Genomic DNA, 23,420 nt, shown 5'->3' with positions numbered 1-23,420 from the left:
AACAACTTATTGCTACATTTATTATATCTAAACAGTACTAAATGACAATACTTGAGTGCATGGTAGAGAGAGGGTGTGGTAGGTGGTCCTTGGCAATCACAAAATGAACAAGGGAGGGGAAAACCTCAGGTTGCTTGAGCCAACATTTCGACAAGGGGACTTGTCTTCGTCTGGGCAAAGCGTTCATCATTGGCAGGGATTAAATAGGGCCTTCGCTCTGAGCAGGAAGGCCCCGGGGGTGGGGAAGGAAAGTGGTGTGAGAGAGGATGCGTGTCAGGAAGAGGAGGGAGGTGAATCTTGATTCGTTAAGCTGCAATAGTGGAAAAACTTATATCCCGGGGGTGTGTAATGAACAAAGGCTTTGAAGGGGCTGCGAGGGGGGGTTGGCGCTGGGTGGACCTGAAAAACTCAGATAAGGGGATTAGTCAGTGTGGTACAGGGAAATAAGAACAAGGCAAACAAAATAGGCTGGCACTGGAAGGAGAAAGAAAGGGGGGGGGGGCATTTCCAAGGAAGGACAAGGCAGGGGGGGGGGGGGAGAATGGCTGGAGTTCAGAGAAAGCCAAAAGGTGGGGTCGGGGGGGGGGGTAACAGGAATGTCATGGTTTCCGAGAACTGATAGTAGGGGATTAGGAAAAAAAAAGGTGAACAAAGGGAGAGGGTGAGAAGGCCGGAAATGTGGTGGAAGATAGGACATGGTGTAGTGTTCGGGCTTCTTTGTGTGGCGGGCCCGGGAGAGCGCCGACGAGAGTCAGGAGGCTGCTGTGGTCTCAGACGAACTGTGTTTTAATAACATCTACAAAAGCATTTTATACACAAGACACTAGCGCCATGGTACGGACAAAGTGAAAGCGAAACTGAAACACGGTACGGACAAAGTGAAAGCGAAACCGAAACAGACGATACAACATATTCCCTCCCTTAGAAAAACATGTCATGCGTTAGTCAGTGGTTAGCTGATTATTTACGATAATTGAACATGGAGTAGATATAATGCACACTTAAGGAAACGAGAAATAGAAACATAGTTCACAACCACAGTATGACAGTTACAAAGGTGAAATGAAGAGCAGTCGAAAGTCACATGAAGTGAACAGAGAAGTAGCGCACACACATCACACACACTGGAACACTGAAGCACCGAGTTGCCTTGGTGTTTTCAGTCACCGAACGACTTCTATGAAGGATAGCCGTAGCGATCCGGTGGCTGTCTAGCTCTTGTAGGCTGAATGCGTCGGTGCTGAACTTCGACCGTTGGAGGATTGGGCATGCTTGGCAGTGCTGCGCGCTGGCATGCTTGTTCCTGTGTAGCAGACAATGGTGGATCAGCCGAGGTGGGTGGCAGTTTAACACTGTCGTAAGTGGACGATGACGAGGGCACCTTGGTGAGTCTCGATGCGTTCCAGATCTTCCCGTCATCGAGGAGAAACGACGATGGTCCCTTCCTCGCGATCACTTTACGCGGCTGACTGTAGGAGGGATCACCCTTGAATGCCACTGTAGGCTTCTTTACACGGACGAAGTCATCTACTGTCACCGTTGTCTGTCTTGCCGCCCGGCGAGCATCCGCGTATTTCTTGCTGTTTTGTTGCATCTCCACCAAGCGTTGGCGCATCCGACGAAGTTCTGCTGCCGGATCAGTAAAGAAGGACGGTCATGGATGTCCAACAATGTCAAGCCGTGTTCTAGGCAATCTTCCGTGCAGTAGCAGAGCGGGAGCTATCCCTGTAGTAGCATGAGGCGTGCACCGGTAGATGCCGAGGTAGTCAATGGCTGCTTGACGAATGGGACGATGTTCGAGCAAAGCTAGCTGAACGAAATTCTTGAAGACGCGGTTAAACCGCTCGACTAGCCCATTTGCCTGTGGATAATAGAGAGACGAGTGCGTGAGACGAATGGCGCGCTCGTTCAAGAACTGTGTGAATTCTTGCGACGAAAACTGAGGTCCATTGTCGCTAACAATTTCGTCGGGGTAACCTTCGCGGGCGAAAATGGACACTAAGAAATTAGTCACCGTACTTGTTGAAACTTCGCTACAGAAGCGTACTTCCGGCCATTTTGAGAAGTAGTCCACTAATGTAATAGCGAACCTACAGTCTTGCGGGGCTCTTTCCATGGGGCCGACGATGTCGATGGCCAGTTTTTGCCATGGACGCTCAGGCAGCGGTACCGGCTGAAGAGGAGAAACCGCAGTCTTGGCGCTTTTGTCGGCTGCCTGACAGACGCTGCAGTTATGGACGGCAAGCTCGACTTGCTTGTCCATGCCTGGCCACCAGAAGCGTTCCCGTAGTCGCGCCTTGGTACGAACTATTCCTGGGTGCGCTTCATGAGCCGTAGCTATTAGCTGCGGTGTCAGCGAGAGGGGAACAACCACTCGTTCTCCACGCATTATCAAGTCGCTGACCACGGAAAGTTCTTCGCGCACAGTGAAGTAGGGCTGCAGTTCGCTTGAAATGAACTTACGGAAAGGCCAAGTTGACTCAACATAGGCCTTGACGTCTTTCAAAATAGGGTCCTCGCTAAGAGCCTCCTTGAACTGCTCTTTTGTGAGGCAAAGGGGTGTAATGAGATTTAATATAATCTCCTCCTCAACGGAAACATCTTCATGTGAAACAGAGGCAGGAAGACGAGAAAGGGCATCCGCAACGGCGTTCTCTGATCCCTTACGGTACTCTACTGTGTAATTGTAGCGGAGAAGGCGTTCGGACCACCGTGCAATGCGAAGAGGCCGCCTGCCCGTTCCCTGAGAGGACAGGAGGGAAACTAAGGCTTGATGGTCCGTGCGGAGTGTGAAAGGACGACCCCACAAGTACGTATGCCAGTGCTCGCAGGCCCAAATGCATGCAAGTGCCTCGCGCTCTCCAACCGCATACTTCCTTTCCGCCGGAGATAGCGTACGAGATGCAAATGCAATTGTACGTAGCTTGTGCCCGTCCAGCTGCTGGAGAACAGCGCCAAGTCCGCAGTCAGATGCGTCCGTGGAAACAATTACAGGAAAAGCCACTGACTAACGCATGACATGTTTTTCTAAGGGAGGGAATATGTTGTATCGTCTGTTTCAGTTTCGCTTTCACTTTGTCCGTACCGTGTTTCAGTTTCGCTTTCACTTTGTCCGTACCATGGCGCTAGTGTCTTGTGTCAGCGGCAGCATGCGCGGAAGAAACCTCTTGGGTGATTTGTGAAGGTTCGGAAACAGGGATAGGCAGGGTGTAAAAAATACGCTGACCTTCTGTACCGATGCTGTGCAGAAGAAGGGCCTTGCGACGCTCGGGTGAGAAGGTCGACGATCTTGACGCCACGAGGAACGTTTCGAACATGCGGTGCCATTGGGGCCATGGAACAGCGGGACGGCCCGGCACGGGAAGGAACGGCGGCGGCGGAGGGATGGCGGCGCTCATGGTGCTGAAGCAGCGAAGGAAGGCTCAGGAACGAATATGAAACCTCGTCGCCATTGTAGTGTTCGGGCTTCTTTGTGTGGCGGGCCCGGGAGAGCGCCGCAGAGAGACTGGAGGCTGCTGTGGTCTCAGACGAACTGTGTTTTAATAACATCTACAAAAGCATTTTATACACAAGACACTAGCGCCATGGTACGGACAAAGTGAAAGCGAAACTGAAACACGGTACGGACAAAGTGAAAGCGAAACCGAAACAGACGATACAACACATGGGAAGGGTGCAAAGAGGGATAGTATACTCAGAAGTACTTGTGTTTGGGCGTGTTGGTTCATAACTTTTCAGGAGGACACAGGGGCGCAACAAAAGACACAGACATAGAAGCAGACAGGGACAAGCGCTTGTCCCTGTCTACATCCACGCCCGTGCCCCCCATCGCGCCCCTGTGTCCTCCTGAAAAGATAATATGCTTATGCGAGGTTCTAAGAAATGGTCTGAGCACGTGCAAGACATTTGTTAATTTAAAATTATGCTAACCCTGGAATGTACCTGAGAGATTCCAGGTTTCCTCTGGACATGTTAATCCCTGTTGGTTGCAGTGTTTTAAATTTGTGGATTAGGAATGCTTCTCTGTATTTTCTGTCCCTAGTCGATTTGAAGTGGTGAGCTAACATGATACGCCAAGTAGGAACTTGAGGAGTTTGTAATTTACTAATAAGAAGTAATTAACCATAAGCATCCGAGTACAGCCATACCGCTACAAAGGAAAGCTTTGTAGGTTTTTTTGGAGCCTTATGGCTTCACTTGAGTTGATGCTAATGAGTAATTACTCCCTGATTACAAATCTTCACCTTGGGGGATTTACCTAATTCAGTGGATGAACATCATCATTTACTGCATGGATTTCTGCAGTGACTAGCTCAAAGGTCAAGAGGTTAGTAAGCCCTGTGTGTTGGAAGGCCATTCCAGCCTTTTGTGGCAAAAACAAAAATGAACCTTGAAATGCAGTGGTATGAGCTAATTGAGGCACAACACTGCTTGTGCGACTAATGCAGAAGGAACCATGAGTCGGAACAGATTAGTTGGTTACATGACGATAAACAGTTAAAAAAAACTGCAGTTTCTGCACGACATGCAGAAATTTGAAGATTCACCTTTAGTGCTGTTACACTGGAGCTTCAAAAATAGTCGAAGAATAAAACAAGCGGCTCAGGTCTGAACTCATTCCAGGTTTCTAGTTAAGCTAGACTTGTGCCATGTGCCATTAGAATACCCAAGTTAATGCCACACAGGGCATCTGAATGCAAGTAACTTGGAAGATGGTGATACTAAGGACACATCGTGGTGTAAATATCATAGGTTGTTGGTGGGTGTATGAGGATTATTAGGTATTTGAACCAGTATGCAGTGAATATACCTTTATCGGAAGGCCTTATAAGTTGGCAAAACGTAATGCTGACAATAAAAAACATTAGTGCATTCTCAGTAACATTAGCAAGAATCCAGGGCATGCTAATTGTTGTTTTGGAGAACTGAAATGCTGGTATTGATTGCAATATGGCAGACCCCATATGGCTGTCAGTGAAGGCATGTGACAAAACACTGAAGGGACGGTAATAATGCGAGTAATAAAAAGCTGAGGCCCAAAGGAGTGGCTTGGCGGACGTCCGAGATTGTAGGAAAAGGCAAGATACATAAGAATTGGCAAGGGAAATCTGCCGAAGGCTGGCTGTTTAAGCTTGGATCCAGTTTAGAGCTATTGGATGCAAGTTAAAGCACGAGAAAACCAGCCTCACATAAATAGGGGAATCGCATGCTTTTTCAAAGCAAAGAACAAAAGCATCATAGGAAGATGTTGCAGTCAAGGTGCATGTCGTGAAGAACAAGAAAAAGTTGGCTATTGCAGAAATGTTTTCTAAAAGCTTGCCAATTTGAATCAAACAACTTAATGGGCCAAAACAATCTAGCAGGGTCAAGAGTATGAAATGTGTTTGGTGATTTGCAGCACATGCCAATAACACAAATAGGGCCATAGGTGCTGGGTGATGAAGGGTTAAAAACAGAGGGGCCAGGCTTTAATAAGGCAGGAAGCTATCTGTACAGCATGCACTAGATATGCCTATATACAACCTGCTTCTTTTCCCGTTGTTGCTTTCTGTAAATTTCACAGAACTTGATCATAGCGTACTGCGGGGTGCACCGGTGGCAAGTTGGCATGTCGAAACTGTGCTAAGGGACGACGACAGAGCAAGAATTGCTACCCTGTGCAGTGATGTTGTTACCATCGTCTTTGTTCCTAGCGTAGCTTTGCCAGCTCCACAGGGCTTATTTTGCAGTCTGCAAGTAGTCATGTCTGTAGCAAGCAGTCACAGGCAAATGAAGGTGGTAGCAGACAGACATATGCAAGTGCATCGACGAGATCTTCTCAAAGCTTCGAGAATGTTAGTTAGTTAGTTATATGGGGTTTTATGGCGCATAAGCAACTATGGCTATCATGCGCCAAACACAAGGTTAGATTATGTTATGTTAAGTGTACAGAAGTTACATTATATTAAATTTAAAACATTGGCTTTCTTTAGAAACTTACAAACAAGTGAAAACTCAACGAGTGTTTGCTCGCCTAAAAGCAGTGCGGGATGAAATGGAATGTGTTCATTGTAAAATACCGTAAAAATTTTTTTTCTAAGTTCTTCGAGATGCGAACAGGAGATTAAAATGTGATTCACTGTGAGCTCCTCACCACACATTTCACACACAGGTTTGTCTTTTTTTGTTAATAAGAAGTTATGGGTGATGTGTGTGTGGCCTATGCGTAAACGACATAAAATTACTTCGATAAAACGTTCTTTATGGCGGCATGATTTCCATTCTTTCAAAATAGGCTTTACAGTATGCAGCTTGTTGTTTCCTTCATTTTCCCAAGAAGCTTGCCATTTGGCTCTTAGTTTGCTATGCACTAACTTCATGTAATCCCTCGGAGGCAAACACACATGTTTCACCTCCATGGCTCTGGCTTGTGCAGCACACGTGTCGGCTCTCTCATTATCCCTAATGCCAACATGACTGGGAACCCAGCAGAATTTTATAACATATTTTCGTGTTGTGACATTTACTATATTGTGTATGATGCTTCCAATCAGTGGCTCTGTGGCATTTTTGGAGTTTAATGCTGTAAGGACGCTCAGTGAATCTGTATAAATTATGCTGTTTTGATGTTTTCATTTGTTATTTTCTGTACCGCAACACTAATAGCATAACACTCCGCGGTGAAAACTGTAGCACATGAGGGCAGTCGTACTGCATTTTCATTTTTTCCTTGTATTACTGCGCTTCCTACATGAGCATGAGTTTTTGACCCGTCAGTATAAAATGCAGTGTAATTTCTGTATTTTTCTTGTAGTGCTAGATATTCTTGTAATATATGGTCGTGTGGTGTACAGGTTTTACTGAAGCGTGTTAGTGTGACGTCACACACTGTGGGGAGAGAGTACCACGGTGGTAGCGCTTCGTGTCTTGGGGCAATATTTTTAATTTTGTTTAGTATGTTCAGAGCTTGGCATTTTTCTTCGAAGTGCAAGAGCAACGGCTTAATCGCGTGAGGCTTGTTATTGAAGAGTATTCGGGATGGGCATTTCGTCACAATTGGGTAACAGAGATGTTTGAGCTGAGAAAGGATTTTGAGGATGTATGTACAAGTTAGTGCAGTTCTTCGATCTTCTAAGGAAGGTTCATTCGTTTCCACATACAGACTTGCTATTGGTGAAGTTCTGTAAGCACCGGAAGACAACCTTAAACCAAGATTGTGGATAGGATCCAGTCGTTTTATGTAGGATGGTCTTGCTGAGCCATATACGATGGACCCATAGTCTAACTTAGAGCGAACCAGAGAACGATATATATGTAACAGGCATGCCCTATCAGACCCCCAGCGTTTTCTTGACAGTAGTTTCAGTATATTGAGGGCCTGGGAACCTTTTTTCTTTAAGCTATTTATATGTGGCAAGAAAGTGAGCTTTTTATCGAAAGTTACTCCTAGAAATTTATGCTCTTGTTTGACAGGTAATGGGGTCTGGTTTAGATATAGTGTGGGGTCGGCCTGTAGGCCTCGTCTCAAAGAGAACAGAACCGCTACTGTTTTCTGAGGAGAAAATCTAAATCCGTTTCTATCTGCCCAGGTGGCCAGTTTATTTATTGTTATTTGTATCTGTCGCTCACAGGTAGGTATGCTGGAAGACGTGCATGCTATTTGGAGGTCATCTACGTAAACTGAGTACATTATGGATTTTGGGATTACTTTTCCTATGGAGTTCATTTTGATGATGAATAAGGTCGTGCTGAGGATGCACCCCTGGGGTACGCCAGTTTCTTGAATAAAAGTGTTGGAGAAGGTTGCGCCTAGGTGGACTCGGAGCGTGCGGTTGGTTAGGAAGTCGTTCAAACAGCTCAGCATCCTGCCGCGGATACCTAGGTCCGCTAGGTCACGGAGGATACCGAACCTCCACGTGGTATCGTAAGCCTTCTCCAGATCGAAGAAGACCCCGATACAGTGTTGCTTGTGGATGAACGCTTCCCGGACTGTGTTCTCAAAGCGAACAAGGTGATCGGTTGTGGAACATGTCTTTTTAAACCCGCATTGGTGTATATCTAAAAGTTGCCGGGACTGAAGTGTGAAGGTTAGTCTGATGTTTAGAATGCTTTCGAATGATTTTGCTATACAGCTAGTGAGTGCTATTGGCCTGTAACTGGAGGGACTAGTTGGTGGTTTGCCAGGTTTTAGAAAGGGTACTATGATTGCTTCTCTCCATGCTTGGGGGATTTCTCCACTCATCCATATTTTATTGAAACATTTTAGGAGCGCCTCTATGGCAGTCTCAGAGAGGTGAGCAAGCATGGCATAATGTATATTGTCTGGGCCTGGTGCTGTCTTTTTACCGGATGTTAGTACTGTGTTTAGTTCCTGCATTGTAATAAGCTGATTGTAGTTTTCGTGTATGCATGTTCTGAAGGGAAGTTTTTGTTTTTCTACTATTGTTTTGTGCTTTTGAAAGGAGTGTGTGTAGTTGGCTGAGCTTGATACTGTAGCAAAATGCTCACCCAATATGTTGGCCTGCTCTTCTAATGTTGTTTGAGTACCGGGTGTTGTTAGCATTGGAAATGTGAAAGGAGTAAAATTTCCAGTGAATTTCTGCACCTGCTCCCACATTTTTTTGGATGTTATTGAGCTGTTTATCGAGGATATGTACTGTTGCCATGATGCCCTTTCTGCGTTGCGTCTGATGTATCGTGCTTTTTTAAAGTTTATGAGATTCTCATGTGTTGGATATCTCCGAAAAATGCCCCAGGCTTTGTTTTCTTTCTTTTTTGCATCTTTACATTCTTCTGTGTGCCAGTATTTGTGATTTTGTTTTACTATTCCAGAGGATTGAGGAATAGCTAAATGTGCGGCAGCTAAGATACAATTCGTAAATTTTTCATTTATCTCATTGATGTCAACATTTTCTAAAACTATTTTCTCTAATGTAGCTTGCGCTGTAAAAAGTTGCCAGTCAGCTAAATTTAGCTTCCAACACCGTGGTTTTGTGGGAATAACTGTTAGCGAGGATGAAAGACTTATTACGACAGGGAGATGATCACTTCCATATGGATTGTCTAAAACACTCCAGTTAAAATCCTTAAAAACAGACGGTGAACTAAAAGACAAATCTAAAACACTCATTTTCCCCGAGGTTGGGGAGCAGTATGTAGGTTTATTAGAGTTGAGTAAACAGACGTCATTGCATAAAATAAAATCCTCTACGAGATGGCCTCTAGCGTCAGTTTTCTCACTTCCCCAAAAATATGAATGTGCATTAAAATCTCCAACTACCAGGTATGGCTCTGGTAGCTGCTCTAAAAGATCCTCTAAGTCATGTAGTGTTAAATTAAAGTGCGGATCGATATATAGTGAGCACACTGTGATGGTTTTATGGGCAACCAGAGTGGCTGCGACAGCTTCAAGTCTTGTTTTTAGTTTAAGCTCTCGAGCCGGGACGCCGCTTTTCACTATGATGGCTACGCCTCCCGATAGTCGGCTCGCCTGTTCCCGATCGCGGCGGAAAACAGTGTAATTCTTTAGAAAGTTATTTTTTTGTGGACCTAAATTTGTTTCTTGTAGACATAAGGCGACAGGAGCATGTGCTCCTAGTATGTCTTTTATGTCACTGTAATTGTTTAAAAGTCCTCTACAGTTCAATTGTATTATGAAAGCCATCTTAATTTTGTGTTTCTATAGGGTGGAAAGGTAGATCAAGTTGTTGTTGGCCCCGTGACTCGGGGCCTGTCATTTTTTGATCGATCCAGAGAGCTCCGCCGACCGTCCGACGTGGACGGCGCGGGGCTGCCCGGGGCCGTGTCCTTCGCCTCTGCGGAGGCGCTGGACGACCGTGCAGGAGGCACGTTCGCGTTCGAGTTTGACCTCGACCTGTGGGAAGAGGTCTTGAGGCCCGCCGACCCGGAGGTCTGCGCAGCCTGACTTGCAGTTGGCGGAGCAGCGTTAGCTGCTCTGCCTTGGGGCGCGGATGGCACCGCCACAGGCTCACTGCGTGTGACCTGGACGGGTGCCGAAGCCTGGTGTGGTGCGCCGCGCCCACGCACCACATCGGTGAAGTTTTGTTTTGTTATGAAGGAGAATGAGTTGGTGAGTGCAAAACGCCTTCTCGCTTCTTTAAATGAAATGTTTTCCCTTGTCTTTATAATGATTATCTCCTTTTCTTTTTTCCAGGACGGCCACGCCCTGGAGTACGCTGCATGGTCACCTTCACAGTTTGCACAGTGCGGGGCTGCGTCACATTGATCAGAATGATCCTTCGAGACGCATTTCGCGCACGTTTTCCGGCCGCGACAACTTTGTGAGCCGTGACCGAACCTTTGGCAGTTGAAACATCGGCGAGGGTTGGGAATGTATGGTCTTACGTTAACTTTTAGATAGCCTACTTCGACTGTGTCGGGCAGTGTGCTGGTGTTGAACGTCAGGATCATGTGTTTTGTGTCTATTTCCTTATTATCCTTCCGGATCTTGATTCTGTGAACATCTATCACGTCTTGGTCACTCAGACCTTCGAGCATCTCTTTTTCAGTGATGTGGACAAAGTCATTTTCGGATATAACACCTCGGACGGTGTTCAGAGATCGGTGTGACGTCACGGAGACAGGAATATCCCCAACAGATACAATGTTTACGAGTTTTGAGTGTTGGACGTTGTCACGCAGTTCGAGCAGTAAGTCACCGCTGGCCATTTTAGATACCTTGTAGCCAATGCCCAAGACTTCTGTCAAACACTTTGACACTAGGAAGGGGGACAGGATTCTAGCAGGCTTATCTTGTACTTCACTATGAATCACATGGTACTTAGGAAAACTGACTTTTCTTTTTTGAAAAAACTGTTCTGCTTCGTTCCGCCCTCTCTTTAGAGAGCGATCAAGTTTGGAAAGTGGGGGAGCCATAAAAAATTGATGTTTTTCGGTCATGGTGCCAGCCACCCACCATGGAGTCCAACAAGGGGACGCGACAGGAACTTGCGAGCAAGTCCTGCCCACGCCAGCTGTACACCTTGACTATAACCTAATATGACTCAACTCAGGGTAGTTGGTCACACACGGTTAACCCTCGCCGCCAGGAAAAAGAGGAACAAACGAAGAAAAGAGGAGGAGACAGGAGAGTTGTAAGAAAGAGATTGGAAAGTGAAAGATAGAGGGGAGGATAGGAAAAGGCGACTGCCGATTTCCCCCGGTCGGGTCAGGCCGGAGGTGCAGTCTACAGGAAGCTGGGGCCAAAGTGGTGTGTTGCCTCCGCCGAGGGGCCTTAAGGGTCCAAACGCTCGGCATCGGCTCAACCACCAGGATCCCCTTTTCCCCGGACACGGCGATGCCACGCACGGCTAAGCGCGGATGCTCGGGTCCGTGGTGACGCATTGTTCACCATCATCCCCCTGCGGGGATGTCCCTGCGGATGCTCGGGTTAACCCCGTGGTGTCGCCACTCACCAACGTCTGCATGCTGCAGACGCATCCCTGCGGGGACTTCGAGAATGTCTTGTTAAACAAACTGCTGCGGCTGACCCAGGAAGCGCTGCTGAACAACCGCTTAACACCAATAAAGCTGATTTCGCGAGCAGCTCTGCAACAATAGCATTGCAAACACATCCAGTTTCGTACCACTGATCTCCGGATCCAAAAGGACCATGAGCAAAATCTGTAGCATTATCAAGCACGCGTGATGCAGTGTTATCAAGCATGCGTGCTGATGTATGAGCAGGATGGTTCACACGTGTCGCACTCTTGCTTATCAGCGCCAGTCATGTGACTTTTGCTGTATCGTTATAAAGTCGGTGACACCAAGCAATAAACGTTCATTTTCTATGTTCCACCCACCGGCTACGTTCCGTTACTTCAGTGGCGACGAGGATGGGATAGCTGCACGATGACAGCCAGACCACCCGAGTTCGACGACACGACCAGTAGCTGGAGCACTTACCGTGTTCGTTTGGAGGCCTTCTTTGAGGGTCACAGCATCACAGATTCAGGGAAGCGGCGTGCGCTTCTGGTGTCGGCACTGAGTGACAACGTGGTTCGCGTGCTTCAAGGCCAATGCCAGTCCGAATCGGTGAACAGCCTGAGCTACGAGGCCGTCGTACAGCACCTGGATAACCACTTCGATCCCCAAGCCAATGAGATAGCAGCGAGCTACGCTTTTTTCATGCGGAACCAAGCGGAAGGCGAAAAGGTACGGGACTACATCACCGACCTGAGACGTCTCGCAAAGGATTGCAGTTTTGAGAAGTTTTTGGACCGCATGTTGCGGGATCGGATTGTCTGCAGAATACGTGATGAACAAGCTCGATGACACATGTTGTCACAAAAGAAGTTGAACCTGGCGGAGGCAGAAGCTTTTGCTCTAGCAGCGGAAACCGCAGAAGCGAATGTCCGGGCAATGCAAGAAAGGAGCTTCAACGACAACGGCGCGGCAAACTTTGTACAGAAGCGCAGGATGAATCCGCAGAAGTCTGGACGCGGGCATGGATCCATGACCGAGTCAACTCAGTGCTGGAGATGTGGCTCAAACCATGCTTTGGAAGTATGCAGACACAGGAAAGTGACGTGTCACAAGTGCGGCAGGAAGGGACACCTGCCAAGGATGTGCTCCAGTGGCCGCTCTAACCCCTCAGGAACTTTCGCGGTGAAGGAACTGGACGCCAGTGACGCAAGCGGAGAAGAAATGCTCTACGCTTTGGTGGCTCACAGCTGCAGTAGTAACCAGTCCGCACGCCGATTCGAAAGAAATTTCATCTGGGAAGGCCGGAACCTGCGCATGCTGGTGGATACAGGGTCCACTGTCAGCGTCATTCCAAGAAAGGTATACGAGAACCATCGCGAAGGGTGGCCGGCACTGCAGAAGACTTCACTACGCCTGACGTGCTTCCTGGGGCCGCTGCCGGTCCTTGGCCGAGTGGCCATGAAAGTCGAATGCGGCAGCACTCAAGTGGACAGCTCGCTCGTAGTAGTGGATTGCGACGGGCCTCTATTGTGCGGCCGGAACACCATCCAAGCCTTCCGGAATGCTGGCATGGCACTATTGGAAGAATGCAAGTCGCAGAACATACATGTGGTTCACAGTGGCACAGAGACAGAGAAACTTCTGGCGGAATTTTCGGAAATCTTCGAGGAGAAGTTGGGTTGTTGTAAGGGACCGCCCGTGAAACTCCACAAAAAAGAGGCCGCTGTACCACGCTTTTTCAAGGCTCGACCAGTGCCCTATGCGCTTCGGGAAAAAGTGTCTGCAGAAATCGACCGCCAAGTACAGGAAGGAGTGCTGGCACCAGTGAGAGTTTCCGAGTGGGCTACGCCCGTCGTGCCCGTACTGAAACGAAACGGTGATATTAGGCTCTGCGGCGACTTCAAGCTAACCGTGAATCCAGCGACACATCTGGAGCAGTACCCGCTGCCGAAAATTGAGGACATCTTCGCATCTCTGTACGGGGGCGAGGTGTTTACCACTTTGTATTTACGACACACGTATAATCAACTTCCACTGGACGATGAAGCACGAGCAATGGCCGTGTTGAACACACACAAAGGGTTCTTTGCATACAACCGTCTCGCTTTCGGCATCGCATCGGCTCCAGCATTGTTCCAGCGCCGCCTCGAATCCGTTCTGCAAGGCCTCCCTCGCGTGAAGGTGTACTTGGACGACATCATTATTGCCGAAAAACAGAATGACGACTCCACTCTCCGGCAAGTCTTCGAGCGGCTGCGCGAAAACGGACTGAAGTTGAACCGTGACAAATGCAGGTTCCGCGAGAAGGAAGTTTCGTTCTTGGGGCACAAGGTCGATGCAACTGGCCTACACCCCCCTGAGAATATGGAAGCCATCACCGCCGCACCAAGACCGGAGACTGTGAGCCAGCTAAAATCCTTTTTGGGATTAATCACATATTACGCCAAATTTTTACCCAACCTTTCAACCACGCTGGTTACACTCTACAGGCTGTTGGCTAAAGGAGCGCAATGGCAATGGAAAGCCGAACACGAGGAAGCCTTCCAGGCAGCCAAGCGCGCTATCGTAGAAGCGGAACTTCTCGTGCACTACGACCCCGGAAAGCCGTTGCGGCTTGAATGCGACGCTTCGCCAGTGGGAGTCGGCGCGGTGCTGTCACACCGTATTGGAAACAGGGACTACCCCATATCGTTTCGTTCGAGAGCACTGACACCGGCTGAGCGGAATTATTCGCAGTTGGAGAAAGAAGCGTTGGCCTTGGTGTTCGGCGTCACCAAGTTTCGGGATTATTTGCTGGCGAAGCATTTTACTCTGGTGACGAATCACAAGCCACTGTCAGGACTGTTCCACCCGGATAGGCCGATTCCGCACATGGCCGCAGGAAGAATTCAGCGGTGGGCATTACTACTGTCGGCTTACCATTATGATCTCGAGTACCGCCCAGGACAGCTAAATGCTAACGCCGACGCTCTCAGTCGCCTACCATTGCCGTGCTTTGGTGACCGAGAAGGCCAAGAGCCCATGGAATACGTGCTGTATACGCGGAGTCTAGATTCCAGGGCCCTTTCCGCTAAGGAAATAGCAGAGCTAAGCCGCTCGGACGAGGCGCTTCGTCAGATCAGGGAGTGGATCTCACGCGGCTGGCCGCGGCACTTATCAGCAGCACAGCAACACCTGATGCCGTACTTTTCTCGCCGTAACGAGCTCACGGCCAGTCATGATCTGATTTACTGGGGCCATCGCGTAGTGTTGCCGGATGCGGCGCGACGATGCATGCTAAAGGAACTACTGCACGACAGTCACCCCGGTATCAGTGCCATGAAGCGCATAGCGCGAGCGTTGTTTTGGTATCCCGGATTAGATAGGGACCTCGAAGTGCTGGTTCATGGTTGCCCTCAATGTATACAATGCTGGCCCATGCCGGCTGCTGCAGTGCCGTCTCCATGGCCAGCGAGCAACAAACCATGGTACAGGTTGCATATGGATTTTGCGGGCCCCATCAATGGCTGGCAAGTTTTCGTGTTGGTTGATGCCGAGACGAAGTGGATTGAGGCCATACCTTTGAAGACCATCACAGCGGAGACCACCATTCAGGTACTTCAAGGGATTTTCGCACGTTTTGGCCTACAACACTGCTTAGTATCGGATAACGGACCACAGTTTTCAAGTGCCACCATGTCCAGTTTCTTGCAAGAAAGCCACGTGAAGCACATCAGAACAGCCCCATACCATCCTCAGTCAAATGGTTTGGCGGAACGGGCCGTGCGGACAGTAAAAGAAGGGCTTCGAAAGAATCCGGCAGGCACGTTGCAAGAACGACTAATCAAGTTTTTATTCCGTTATAGAACGACACCGTTGGAAGGAGGAAAGTCGCCAGCGGAACTACTGTTGGGTTTCCGTCCCCGAACCCGGCTGACAGCTTCACTCACAGACACCAAGGTGACAGGAAATGATGGCTCTGGCGAACCTGTGCCAGGAGCAGCAAAAGCACCGACACAGTTTCAACCGGGAAGGCATGTATGGTCGCGCCAGTTTCAGTCTGGTCAAAGGTGGGTGCCGGCGACAGTAGTGTCCACGACGGGAACACGTATGGTAACATTGGAAACACCTGGGGGACAGCAGCGCCGCCATGTAGACCAACTCCGGCCACGACTCGACACACGGTCGTCACCTAGCAAGCCGAGCCAAGTCTGCACCCACGAAGAAGCTCAGCATAGCTCCGAGCAGGCAGAAGCTGATCAAGGCCCGGAGGCACGGGAAGTCAGCTCTCAAGCCGAAGACCAACCACCACGTCGTTCGACTCGCATACAGAAGCCTCCAGATCGTCTCGCTTACTCCAGCTTAGGGGGAAGGGATGTAGCATTATCAAGCACGCGTGATGCAGTGTTATCAAGCACGCGTGCTGATGTATTTGCCGACCTTCGCGCTGGGCGCTACGGAAGTACTTCGTGAAGCTCGATAGAGGAGGGCGTAACAAATTCGAGGAAAGCCTTTATCTTGGCCACAGTCACCTTCCAGGAAGGCTACGTAAGTTTTGAACATGTGAGCTGCTGACGTAACGTACACAAGTTGGAACACAAACCTGGCAGGAACAAGAACGCGGAGGTATGATACAAAACTCAATTGGTAAACAGGAGCGAGCGGAGTTCTTTGTGGAAACTGCGAGATTATCTATCCCTTACAAAGTAAAAAAAGCTTCTTTATAGGTCTCCACACTGCAAAATAAGAAATTTTTTCGTTAATTTCTTTCTTGTGTGTTGCGGTTACTAAAAAGTGTTGTGTTGGGTTTATTGGCGCATAAGCAGCTAAGGCTATCATGCGCCAAGAACAAGGTATGGAAAAAATATGTTTGAGCAGAGTTTGAAAACAAAGTGGATAAAAACGGTGGTGTAAAGGGCCTAAAAGTTATTTTTACTAAGTAGCTGATGAAATACAAGAATTAAAAAAAAATGTCTGATAGCAGAAACCTTTAAAGGTTGGGTTACCTCCGCAGACATCCTTGGCTCGGCAAGGATTTCGAGGCTCCCAACAGCTCAGATAAAGACCTCAGCCTCCTTCTCGTGATTGAGAAAGTGGCTGAGGTGTATAATTGTATGTAGCGAAGCACAGGGTGAGTAGATTAGAGTTGGTGAAGAATACTGGCTTCCCTTAAAAAGCTAAAAACACACGGTATACTGACAAGTGCATCTTTGCCTAAAATCAATGCTGGATGAAAAGGAATGTGTTCTTTGTAAAAGGTAGTAAAATGTTTTTTTCTTAGTGATTCAAGTTCTGTACATGAGAATAATATGTGGTTTACTGTTAGTTCATCTCCGCACTTTTCACAAACAGGTTTGTCTTCTTTTGTAAGTAGGAAGTTGTGTGTGAGATGTGTGTGTCCAATACGGAGACGGCATAAAATAACTTCGATGAAACGTTCTTGGTGGGAGCATGACTTCCATTCTTCTATAAATGGTTTTACTAAGTGGAGCTTATTATTTCGTTCAATATTCCATTGCGACTGCCATTTATTTCTTAGCTTGCACTGTACCAACTTCATACAGTCATTGTAGGGGATGTTCACTTTCTTTATTTCTTTGTTGCGAGCTTTCGCAGCACATTCATCCGCCTTCTCATTGCCAGTGATTCCAATGTGGCTGGGAACCCAGCAAAATTTTATGTCTTGTCCCTGTATTGTGGCGCTCGTTATGTTGTGTATGATATTACCAATTAGTGGTGTCACTGCATTGCTATGGTGAAGTGAGGTTAGTATGCTCAGAGAATCAGTGTAAATGATACTGCTCTGAATGTTCTCATTTATTATTTTTTCTATAGCCACCAAGACTGCGTAACCCTCGGCGGTGAAAATGGATGCACACTCAGGTAGCCGTACTATTTTTTCCCAATTATTCTGAACTACAGCACTTCCCACGTAGTGCGCCGATTTTGATCCATCGGTATAAAATGCTTCGTATTCTCCGTATTTTTCCTTGAGTGCTAAATATTCTTGTAATATCTGTTCATGTGGTGTATGTTTTTTCTGAAATTGTGTTAATGTGAAGTCGCACACAGATGGTAGGCAGTACCAAGGCGGGAGTGGATCAGGTTTGCGGGCAATATTTGGTAATATGTTCATTATGTCTAGTTCTTGGCATTTCTCTTCAAAGCGGAGAAGAAGTGGTCTGATTGCTAGAGGTTTGTTGGTAAATAGTGTTCGAGATGAACACTTTGTAACGAGTGGGTAACAGATGTGTTTAGGCTGGGAACGGATCTTTAAGATGTATGAGCATGAGAGCATTGTTCGTTTGTCTGCAAGTGGTGGTTCATTGGTTTCTACGTAAAGGCTTTTTATGGGTGATGTCCTGTAAGCACCAGTTGAAAGACGCAAACCCATATTGTGCACAGGGTCCAGTCGCTTCAAGTACGACGGCCTTGCTGATCCATACACTATGCTGCCATAATCTAAAACGGAACGTACTACAGAGCGATAAATCTGTAAAGGGCATACCCGATCAGAACCCCAGTGTTTGCGTGAAAGGACTTTAAGTATGTTCAGTGATAGCGACGCTTTCTTCTTTAGTGCGTTTATGTGAGGCAGGAAAGTAAGCTTTTTATCGAAGGTGATGCCTAGAAATTTGTGTTCCTTTTTTAAAGGCAGTGTGGTTTGGTTTAGGTGTAATGTGGGATCTGTGTGCAAGCCTCGTTTGAGTGAAAAAAGTAAGGCTACTGTTTTCTGTGGTGAGAACTGGAAACCATTCTTTTCTGCCCATGTTGCCAGTTTGTTGATTGTAAGTTGTACTTGTCTTTCACATGTAGATATATTGGAAGATGTGCACGCTATCTGAAGATCGTCGACATAGACTGAATATGTTATGGACCTTGGTATAATTTTGTTAAGAGAATTCATTTTTACAATAAAAAGAGTTGTGCTTAAAATACACCCTTGAGGCACTCCATTTTCCTGAATAAAATCCCTTGAGAGGGTTGAGCCTAGACGGACATTAAATGAACGGTTAGATAAAAAGTCTTTAATGGAGTTCAGCATTCTGCCACGGATGCCAAGTTCAGCTAAGTCCTGGAGGATCCCGAACCTCCAGGTAGTATCATATGCTTTTTCTAAATCAAAAAAGACGCTAAGACAGTGTTGCTTGTGTATAAAAGCTTCTCTGACAGTATTTTCAAGGCGGACTAGGTGGTCTGTAGTGCAGCATCCCTTTTTAAATCCACACTGATGGATATCAAGAAGTTCACCAGATTGAAGAACAAAGGTTAGTCTTATATTTAGGACACTTTCGAAGGATTTGGCAAGGCAACTAGTCAGGGCTATGGGTCTATAACTGCTAGGAGAAGTTGGGGGTTTACTAGGCTTAAGAAGCGGTACAATAATAGCTTTCTTCCAGACTTCCGGTATTTTCCCAGACATGAATATTGTGTTAAAGAATCTTAAAAGTGCGTTCACGGCTGGCTCGGAAAGATGCGCAAGCATTTCATAGTGTATTTCGTCGGGTCCTGGAGCAGTTTTTTTGCCGGCAGATAGTACTTTATTGATTTCTTGGAGGGTAATTAGACAATTGTATTTTTCATTTGTGCCTCCACTTGTTGGGAGCCTCTGTTTTTCAGCTGTGTTTTTGTATTTTAAAAAAGACTGTGTATAGTGTGATGAACTTGAAACTGCTGCGAAATGTTCCCCCAATATGTCTGCCTGTTCCCCTATGCTTGTTTGTGTGCCAGGTGTTGTCAATAAAGGAATTGTGAACGGTGAAAAATTTCCATTTAATTTTCGCACATGCTCCCACATTTTTTTAGATGTGGTGTGACTGTTTATAGAAGAGACGTAAGTTTGCCATGATTTTTTCTCGGCACTACGACGGACGTACCGAGCTTTAGCTCTTGCTTTTTTAAAATTTATGAGATTCTCATGAGTCGGATACCTGCGAAATTTACCCCAAGCTCTGTTTTGTAATTTTTTTGCTTCCTTGCAGTCTTTTGTCCACCATATTTTATGATTTTGTTGCACCACTCCTGATGACTGTGGAATAGCTGTGAGTGCGGCAGTTATGATACAATTAGTGAACTTTTCATTTATCTGGTCGATGGAGAGATTATCTAAAAGTATATTTTCTAAATTTGCCTTTTCTTTAAAAAGTGACCAGTCGGCGAGGTGAAGCTTCCAGCGCCGTGGCCTTGTGGGGATTATTTCCGGTGGGGATGCTAAAGTGATTAGTATAGGGAGGTGGTCACTGCCATATGGGTTGTCAATGATATCCCATTTAAAATCATTAAAAACAGAAGGTGAGCTAAATGACAAGTCTAAAAAGGACATTTTCCCCGAGGTAGGGGAGCAGTAGGTGGCTTTTCCTGTATTTAAAAGACATACATTGTTTGTGATGATAAAATCTTCGATTATTTGACCCTTAGAGTCACAGCGCTCGCTTCCCCAAAAAGGGGAGTGAGCGTTGAAGTCCCCAACTACTAGATACGGTTCTGGAAGTTCATTGATCAGTTCTTGTAAATCGTGGACTGTTAATGTAAAATGTGGAGGAATATATACAGAACAGATAGAAATTGTTTTATGGCTGACGACACTGACCGCAACGGCTTCGAGTTTTGTTTTGAGTGTGATTTCTCGAGCAGGGACGCTGCTTTGCACGACAATCGCAACGCCTCCAGATAGTCTATTTGCGTGCTCACGATCGTGTCTAAAAGTTTTATAATGTTTCAGGATATTTGTATGTTGTGGACCTAGATTTGTTTCTTGAAGACATAAGACTACGGGCGAGATTGACCCTAGGATATCTTTTATGTCATTGTAGTTCCTCAACATTCCTCTACAGTTCCACTGAACTAGAAAAGCCATATTTATGTTTGGGATAGGAACGATTGGGAGTTTACTTATTTTCTGGGGCCGTTATAGTGGCCCTGCCTTTTTTCCGCTCAAGAGAGCTGTTCCGCCGCTCTAAAGCAGGCGGACTGTGGGATACGTCCATCACCTCGCGACAGGTGCTGGACGACCGCGGGGAAGCCGCGCGTGTGTGAGTGTCAGGTCTCCCCCGACGGGGGGAGGTCCTGCGGGATGTCGACCCATGGGCCGGCACTCCCTGGCTTGGAGTTGGCAGAGCAGCTTTCGCTGTTCCTGCCTGGGGCGTGGGTGGCCCTGCTACAGGCACAGTGACACTGGCCTCGGCAGGTGCCGGAGTGCTGTGTGGTGCTACGCCCCTGCGCACCACATCAGCGAAGTTTGGTTTTGCTGAGAAGGAGAATGTATTTGTAACTGCAAAACGCCTTCTGGCTTCTTTAAATGAAATGTTTTCTTTTGTCTTAATGGTAATGATTTCTTTCTCTTTTTTCCAGGACGGACACGCCCTGGAGTACGCAGCATGGTCTCCTTCGCAATTTGCGCAGCGTAGTGCTGCGTCACATTCCTCAGACTGGTGGTCCTTTGATGCGCATTTCGCGCAGGTTTTGCGGCCGCGGCAGCTCTGCGAGCCATGGCCAAACTTCTGGCAATTGAAACAGCGACGGGGGTTGGGTATGTAGTGTCTTACGTTGACTTTCAGGTACCCTACTTCGATTGTTTCGGGTAAGCTGCTCGTGTTAAATGTAAGGACCATGTGTTTGGTGTCTATTTCCTTGTTATCCTTGCGGATTTTGATCCTGTGGACGTCTATTACATTTTGTTCGGATAGTCCTTGAAGCATTTCAGTTTCTGTTAGGTGGATAAAGTCAGCTTCGGAGATAACGCCTTTGACTGAGTTGAGGGATCGGTGGGGAGTCACGGAGACAGAGATGTCCCCTATGGAATCGATGTTTGCAAGTTTCGAGCACTGGATGCTCTCGCGTAGTTCGAGGAGTAGGTCGCCGCTTGACATTTTGGATACCTTGTAGCCAGGCCCTAAGGTATCTGTTAGGCATTTGGTGACAAGAAATGGGGATATGATTCGGGCTTGCTTTTGTTCACAGTTGCTGTGTATAACATGAAACTTAGTGAAAGTTGGTTTCTTTTTCATGAAAAAGTCTGATGCTTCGTTCCGCACTCTTTTAAGAGAGCTATCGGGTTTGGAAAGGGGGGGAGCCATAAAAAATTGATGTTTTTCGGTCATGGTGCCAGCCACCCACCATGGAGTCCAACAAGGGGACGCGACAGGAACTTGAAAGAAAGTCCTGCCCACGCCAGCTGTAAACCTTAACTATAACCTAATATGACTCAACTCAGGGTAGTTGGTCACACACGGTTAACCCTCGCCGCCAGGAAAAAGAGGAACAAACGAAGAAAAGAGGAGGAGACAGGAGAGTTGTAAGAAAGAGATTGGAAAGTGAAAGATAGAGGGGAGGATAGGAAAAGGCGACTGCCGATTTCCCCCGGTCGGGTCAGGCCGGAGGTGCCGTCTACAGGAAGCTGGGGCCAAAGTGGTGTGTTGCCTCCGCCGAGGGGCCTTAAGGGTCCAAACGCTCGGCATCGGCTCAACCACCAGGATCCCCTTTTCCCCGGACACGGCGATGCCACGCACGGCTAAGCGCGGATGCTCGGGTCCGTGGTGACGCATTGTTCACCATCATCCCCCTGCGGGGATGTCCCTGCGGATGCTCGGGTTAACCCCGTGGTGTCGCCACTCACCAACGTCTGCATGCTGCAGACGCATCCCTGCGGGGACTTCGAGAATGTCTTGTTAAACAAACTGCTGCGGCTGACCCAGGAAGCGCTGCTGAACAACCGCTTAACACCAATAAAGCTGATTTCGCGAGCAGCTCTGCAACAATAGCATTGCAAACACATCCAGTTTCGTACCACTGATCTCCGGATCCAAAAGGACCATGAGCAAAATCTGTAGCATTATCAAGCACGCGTGATGCAGTGTTATCAAGCATGCGTGCTGATGTATGAGCAGGATGGTTCACACGTGTCGCACTCTTGCTTATCAGCGCCAGTCATGTGACTTTTGCTGTATCGTTATAAAGTCGGTGACACCAAGCAATAAACGTTCATTTTCTATGTTCCACCCACCGGCTACGTTCCGTTACTTCAGTGGCGACGAGGATGGGATAGCTGCACGATGACAGCCAGACCACCCGAGTTCGACGACACGACCAGTAGCTGGAGCACTTACCGTGTTCGTTTGGAGGCCTTCTTTGAGGGTCACAGCATCACAGATTCAGGGAAGCGGCGTGCGCTTCTGGTGTCGGCACTGAGTGACAACGTGGTTCGCGTGCTTCAAGGCCAATGCCAGTCCGAATCGGTGAACAGCCTGAGCTACGAGGCCGTCGTACAGCACCTGGATAACCACTTCGATCCCCAAGCCAATGAGATAGCAGCGAGCTACGCTTTTTTCATGCGGAACCAAGCGGAAGGCGAAAAGGTACGGGACTACATCACCGACCTGAGACGTCTCGCAAAGGATTGCAGTTTTGAGAAGTTTTTGGACCGCATGTTGCGGGATCGGATTGTCTGCAGAATACGTGATGAACAAGCTCGATGACACATGTTGTCACAAAAGAAGTTGAACCTGGCGGAGGCAGAAGCTTTTGCTCTAGCAGCGGAAACCGCAGAAGCGAATGTCCGGGCAATGCAAGAAAGGAGCTTCAACGACAACGGCGCGGCAAACTTTGTACAGAAGCGCAGGATGAATCCGCAGAAGTCTGGACGCGGGCATGGATCCATGACCGAGTCAACTCAGTGCTGGAGATGTGGCTCAAACCATGCTTTGGAAGTATGCAGACACAGGAAAGTGACGTGTCACAAGTGCGGCAGGAAGGGACACCTGCCAAGGATGTGCTCCAGTGGCCGCTCTAACCCCTCAGGAACTTTCGCGGTGAAGGAACTGGACGCCAGTGATGCAAGCGGAGAAGAAATGCTCTACGCTTTGGTGGCTCACAGCTGCAGTAGTAACCAGTCCGCACGCCGATTCGAAAGAAATTTCATCTGGGAAGGCCGGAACCTGCGCATGCTGGTGGATACAGGGTCCACTGTCAGCGTCATTCCAAGAAAGGTATACGAGAACCATCGCGAAGGGTGGCCGGCA

The 23,420-nt window shown here is 47.7% G+C and overlaps 1 protein-coding gene across 1 annotated transcript; it reads left to right on the top strand.

Moving 5' to 3' along the window:
- The first annotated feature begins 13,479 nt into the window (after positions 1-13,479).
- On the top strand, positions 13,480-22,337 carry LOC149356520 (uncharacterized). Its single transcript, XM_089576364.1, has 4 exons — positions 13,480-13,824; positions 14,500-14,627; positions 15,270-15,718; positions 22,324-22,337. Exons 1-4 carry the CDS (start codon positions 13,480-13,482, stop codon positions 22,335-22,337), a joined length of 936 nt encoding a protein of 311 aa, XP_089432490.1.
- The last annotated feature ends 1,083 nt before the right edge of the window (positions 22,338-23,420 follow it).

The sequence above is a fragment of the Amblyomma mixtum genome, chromosome 3 (genome assembly GCF_055824585.1).
Source record: "Amblyomma mixtum isolate Tamu chromosome 3, ASM5582458v1, whole genome shotgun sequence".
Taxonomy (NCBI): Eukaryota; Metazoa; Arthropoda; class Arachnida; order Ixodida; family Ixodidae; genus Amblyomma; species Amblyomma mixtum.
Note: the sequence above shows the minus strand (reverse complement) of the source record. Positions and strands in the feature narration are given on the sequence as shown.